At 38.8% G+C, this 6,694-nt stretch overlaps 1 protein-coding gene across 1 annotated transcript; it reads right to left on the reverse strand.

Annotated features, from left to right (window-relative positions):
• Window positions 1-1,425: 1,425 nt before the first annotated feature.
• Window positions 1,426-6,675, reverse strand: LOC144958996 (uncharacterized; the record flags this gene model as incomplete). Its single annotated transcript, XM_078891310.1, is given in 4 exon segments — window positions 1,426-2,090; window positions 3,199-3,315; window positions 5,193-5,396; window positions 6,475-6,675. Coding segments are annotated over 4 exon segments (634 nt in total), but the record flags the coding sequence as incomplete, so codon positions are not given.
• Between the last annotated feature and the right edge of the window lie 19 nt (window positions 6,676-6,694).

Here is a 6,694-nt window from a genome sequence, read left to right on the forward strand (position 1 = left end):
ATATGTATATATATATATATATATATATATATATATATATATATATATTATATAATGTGTTTGTAATCCAAAGTTGTCGCTATGACGTTCAGTCTATCCAGTGACATATCTATTGTAAACTATTTACATATATTCTATCCACAGACAAGACATGCCCAATATTTCTCGTCTCATTCTAAGTGATGTATTAATGTTTGTATTGGCTGAATAAAGCTTGACCCCGAAACGTTCTGTGTTTGATATGTTGCCTCTATTTAAAGCAGTTATATAGTCATTTATGTTCATCACTTTTTACCTTATTTCTTTGGACGAAGCATCTTTGACAAATTGGCAGTTCCTACTTAAAAGGTATAGTAAAATAAAGGGAGTAAAATGATCTTATAAATAATACAAAACAAAGTAAATGATATTTCTGCCTTTGGCTTTACCATTACCCGAAGAAGGCCAAAGCCGAAACGTAGTTTACCTTATTTTGTATCTGTTACAAGAGTAATTTTTACTCCCTTTATTTTAATATACATCTTATTGACTTATTTAGGCACCTCTAGACTTTAGTTGCTAGTTACCTACCCAGAGACAGAGGGGTAATTTGATGGTAATCACATACAACATACACACAAATTCATACACACAACAATGTTTGTTTCTACGACAATGACTTGATGATTGATAATACTTACAGAGTATAAATAATATGCATCACAATATGATTAGTTTGTTTTGAAGATAAATAGACTACCCTTACCCTCGATAGAAGCGCCCCCCCCCCCCCCCACCCGCCCCCCATTTATGATTTTACAAAATAGCATCATTGAATAAACTTGAAGTTATCACAGGTAAAGCCAATGCCTGAAGGTCTCACCACCATCTCCATCCTTCAACTTCAAGGAATTTTGAAATGACTCATCCTTGTCTAAGGTAAAAGTTAAAGTAAATGTTGCTGCTCGAATCTCGAAGAAATAAATAATATGAAATTGAATGTAAGCTTCGATTTTATTACAAGAACAGATCAAATGAACGTTTCGTAAACGCCACTACCACATTATCTCATTCATCTGTAGTGTTTCATTCATCCTGTTTGTTGGTAAAGGGAAAACCCGAAACGTTCATTTGATCTGTTCTTGTAATAAAATCGAAGCTTACATTCAATTTCATATTATTTAAGGTTAAAGTTAACAACCTATCCAATAAAGAAATGTTATCCTTTACTCCTTGATGCTTCCGTCCCCGTCTATAGTTTACTATGTCTGAGTCTTTGACTCTGAACTTTGGGGCATAAATAATATCAGCTTAACAACAAGAGCTGAAGAGAGTAGGAAAGTGCCAGAAGACAATAGATAATAAAAAAAAAAATCGCGGCGGTGAAGGGGGTTTGAACCCGCGACCCCATCACCGCCGCGAAAAACTTTTTATGCTCTATTGTCTTCTGGCACTTTCCTACTCACTTCATCTATTGTTTTTATCAACATAAGTGCCTGCTCCACTCACTTTCCTGAAATAATGTCAGCTTACTTGGGACATTTGTCTTGAAAAAAGATAATACATCTTAAACATTTTTTTCAAAATAATCTAAGAATATTTAGTATGGTTTCATTCCTTATACGATTTTGAAATAAAAGTTTTGGGATGCTCTACTCTTTTTCAAGAAGCGTGGCCCAAGTAACCCCTGGTGTCCCAAGTAACCCCATATAACGGTACGACAATTCGTTTAGGCCACACTTCTAGCATCCGTGACCCTGTCTCTTGATGTGTTCGTTCCCTGTAACTCTTTGTATATTCCATCCTCACCTACATTCTACAATACATATGGCATTGATCTCGACTCTGGTATATTCCATTTACGTCTACAAACAGCCTACAACACATTCGACCTTTGACCCTCACCCTTGATATGTTTCATCTCCGTCTCCAAACAGCCTACAATACCCGCGACATTGACCCTTAAACTTGATATGTACCATCCCCGCCTGCAACCAGCCTACAACACCTGTGTCCTTGACCTCCCCCATTTCATCCTCATCCAATTGGGCGGGGCCATGCATCGTACTGTAAAACTCTCTGGAAAACGGACCTTGAGCGTGACTTCGACCCTGTTGAGATAATGGAAACGTTGAGTAAAATATTACATTAAAGTGAAATTAGAAGCTGTTGAATGTAAAAAGTAATTAACAACGTTGAAAAGAAACGTTTGAAAAACTCGAAAAAGAACAAAATACTAAACACGGAACGTTTCAGGTTCAAAACACTTCTTCGGCCAATAATTAATATACCCCCCCCCCCCCCCCCAATAAAACATAAAAACATCACTAAGCTTAAATACAGACGACAGAAAAGTAATTCTTCACAAGTCGAGATCACACTAACATACAGGCAGGGTGGGGCCAACTACTTTTCTCCTCTCTGTCTGGAATTTAAGTGGTGTTATGATGTTATTATTGCTTTTATTATTGGCCGAACAAGGGTTTTGAGTCAGAAATATTCCGTGTTTTGCATTTTGTTCTTTTCTTCTTTTTCTTTCGAAGCTGTTATTTTCATTTCGTTCATTAGTAGAAAAACAGTATTGTTGTTTACTGTCATATCGATGGCCCGTTGATCAAACCTCAGAAATATCGCAAAGAGGCTACTTCAGAGGTTTGATCAACGGGCCATCGATAGGCAGCAATTATCGAGAATGAATCCTGTAGCCTGAGCTGTAGATTATGATAGTCAAGTAATTCTATCCAGAATCACAATGTGATAAACAAATTAATTGTCAAAATTGGTGCATAGATGGAAAACTGACTTAAAATTTCCTATTTCATCCAAGCAATCTGAAGAAATAATAAGATGATGATAAATATGATGATGATGATGATGATGATGATGATGATGAGGACGATGATGATGATGATGATGATGATGATGATGATGATGATGATGATGATGATGATGATGATGATGATGATGATGATGATGAAGACGACGACGACGATGATCATGATGATGATGACGACGACGACGACGACGATGATGATGATCATGATGATGATAGTGATTATGATGACGATAATGATTAAAATGAATTGAATGATGAGGACGATGATGATGATGATGATGATGATGATAATGATGATGATGATGATGATGATGATGATGATGATGATGATGATGATGATGATGATGATGATGATGATGATGATAAAAACTGTCTAGCCTCACCGTCCGGTCAAACATGGGGTTTTTCTCATGTCCGAGTGCCCAGTGGATGGATTTGATGGACTTGGTGGGGAGATGGTACGACTGACCGGTGTCACCGAGGGGTTGGTCAGGTCAACACTGTGGATGGTGATGTCAGGATTACGATGGGAATGTGAAAAATACCGTCAGAATATAAAACATGTATAACAATTATTGCCTATTTAATTTGGACAATAAAGATTATTATTATTATTATTATTATTATTATTATTATTATTATTATTATTATTATTATTATTATTATTATTATTATTATTATTATTATTATTATTATTATTATTATTATTATGATTATTATTATTATGTAATTAACCATTAAACTGCCGAACTCTGGAAAAAAAAAACACGTTTTAAAAGTTTGGCCAGTAAACTCGTCATTCAAATATCGATTGATTTAAATGACCCTCACCTTGGCAACAACTCTCAAACATGGGACTTTAAGAAAGATTTTGCGAAGTCCCAGGTATGAGAGTTTTTACAAAGATGAGGGTCATCTTAAATCGATCGATATTTGAAAGGCCGAGTTTTCTGGCCAAATTTGTAAATACGAGTTTTTTTTCTCCAAAGTACACCAGTTTACTGGTTAATTCAATGCGTCAAATCGCCGGAAAATAAATAAATAAATTTAAAAAAAAATAAAATAAATAAATAAAATTCCCTTTATTCATCCCCAAGGGGAAATTTGTCTTTAGGGTCTATTCCAAGGGAAGACTGGAATAACCCAGGCGTCAGCCGCAGAACAGCGCCGCAAAGTGAGCTAGGGCGATGTGACTTGCTCAAGGCCACACAACGCAGCGGCTGGTGATTGAACTCGGTACCTTTCGGGTAGGAAGCAAAGACCGTACCACTGAGCCACGCTGCCCTCAAAATAGCATTATATTGGACGTGACATAACGCCTGTTAAGTGATAATGCAAGTATTTTCCTACAGAGACAACGCTGTTAACGACCCGATATTCATTTTACACCTGAGAACGGTGAGGGAATGTGAGTGAAGAACCTTATCCGAGGAGTCAACTTTGCGCCGCTGGGAGGGGGACTCGAACGCTGGACCCCCAGGTCTCACGGAGAGTTGTTGTGCCACAAGACCACATAGGCACTCAAGACAGGTCTCCATTGAAATAAAGAGAGTGAATCTTTAAAATCTATACTACGTATACTATGTATAAAATCTACGATATTGTCATCTCTTTCTGTCAGACCTCCCCACTGTTCATCCCGAAGGGAATGGGTTGCTGAGCCTGTTAGATCTGGTGGAAAGTACTTTGCGATAGACTAGCGTCCTATCCAAAGGATAGCAAGCAATTACTATTGTCCGTTTCACGCTATAGAAAACAAACCAAACAACAACTCGATCTTTTCTAGAGCGCAATATCCACTAAAGTGTTCCAAGCGCTTTACAAGGGGTCCCTAGCCAACAGCAGTAAGATCAAAGAGAGAGAGAATGGGGATACCCCTCTGATGCGCATAATGGACGGCGCCCCCGTTTCGAGCCGAAATAAGTCCCGGCAACCCTTGTACGCAGAATCCCTGACTACGTCTAGAGCTGCACATACGAGATGGAAGTCGGTTTGAATCCCTCGTGGGGGCGGGGAGGTAACCTCCTCTAAGCTTGGTGAGAAGTTGCCAGGCTTTAATACTAGTAAAAGGAGACACTGGGTGGCTGCGAATCGGCTTCGGTCGAGGAGCTGCCTCATCGGTGGGGTCTTTCTACCTGTCCAACATGTACTCGCTGTGAGCAAGAACCTGAGACGGCAGAGCATCTAGTCGAACAGTGTGTTGTGACGATTCTACCCGGCGGGTTTGCGACGGTGCACGAATGCGGACCAGACTTTGCTGATTGGGTCGATCGTCATAACATAGTAGTGTGAAAACCATAAGAGGCTGCTGCCAACAACAACACTTAATACTATGGCTCTGAAGGACTATACTTTTTTCTCTTACGCAATGACAAACCTTTTAAAAATACTGTGGTGGTCAAACTCATCATCGACGGAACACTCCTCTCCGTCTATGTTGTACGGAGTGTTCCTGAAGGAAGGCGTGATTGCGGCGTTTTTGAACCTGGGAACGTTGAGACCGGCCTGTCTATATGTCTGGGCCAAGGAGCTGTGAGGGTTAATGAGGGCTTTGGTGATGGACGGGCCTAGCTCGGGCATTCTGGAGGAAGAATGATGAAATAGAAAGTTAGTGAAAGTTCTTACTTAACCCTCTCCATACCAACTACAGGAAAATCCTCACATTCGTTACGATTCAATGAAATTTCTTTCTTTTTCAGATTTATTATGTAAATCACAAAATTTGGAGAAAAATCTTTTTTTTGGCCATAACAACCTGATGCTGTTTTGTAAAGCTTGATTTTCTCCGCAAAATTATGTATAGTCTAGAATGTTCTTTTTGATTCTGAGTTAAACTGTAAAGAAATCAATTCTTGTGTTAAATAGCTATGACAATTTGGAAAAATCCTGAAAATGTTCGATAAGGAAAGAGTTAAAGGAAGAGGATGTGAGGGTGGGGGAGGGAAGGAGAAGAAGGCGAGGGACGGTGGAGAAGGTAAAGGAAGAGGGGAAAAAATTGAGGAGGAAAATTTGGATATGAGGAAATGGAGAAGGAGAAGGAGGAGAAGAAAGGAAAAGGCGGAGAAGGAGGAGAAGAAGAGGAGACCAGGAGGAGAAAGTGGAAACGAAGAAGTAGAAGAAGAAGAAGAAGAAGAAGAAGAAGAAGAAGAAAGAAGAAGAAGAAGAAGAAGAAGAAGAAGAAGAAGAAGAAGAAGACTAAACGTTTAACGTGGCACACAATGTTGTGTGTTAGTACGTTTCATTTGGCGGCCTTTAATGTTTTACTTAAACGTGAATCATGAATCATCGATACAAAATAATCAAAGTTGTTGATTGCCTCCTGGATTATTTGGATTAAGCAGTGATGGGGGAGGGGGGGGGGGTATTTTTATTTCAAATATCGGTTAATTTAGACATCGATCAATTTAGATTACATAAAGATATCGATTAATTAAGATTCCACTCCACTTTCTAAAAGTTTCAAACCTGGCACTTCATTATTATATATTATAATTTAGTAAGAAAAAAAATCATTTCAAATATTAATGGATTATAATGACCGTCAGACTTACAACAAACTCTTAAACCTGAGACTTCTTGTTTCACTTTTACATTTTAGAAAAAATTCTTTGATTTGAAATATCGATGTATCAAAATGACATAACTAGAAAGAATCTGACCTGACCACCTCCTCATATCCGTGCCTCCCAAACACTTTGTTCTCCTCCTCCTCCTCCAGATTGGTGGTCGGCGTGTCACATGGCGGCGATATCCTTGGCAACCGGTACGGGGTCACGCACTTCACGGTGATGTCATTGAGGTCAACTAAGGTCACCTGCAAGGACGATTCGGAATCTGTGGCGCTGCGGGGTTTGGAAAACCTGGATTGTAGATGAAGGA

This window comes from Berghia stephanieae, chromosome 13 (assembly GCF_034508935.2).
Source record: "Berghia stephanieae isolate SIO BIC M18660-M18661 chromosome 13, UCSD_Bste_1.3, whole genome shotgun sequence".
Lineage (NCBI taxonomy): Eukaryota > Metazoa > Mollusca > Gastropoda > Nudibranchia > Aeolidiidae > Berghia > Berghia stephanieae.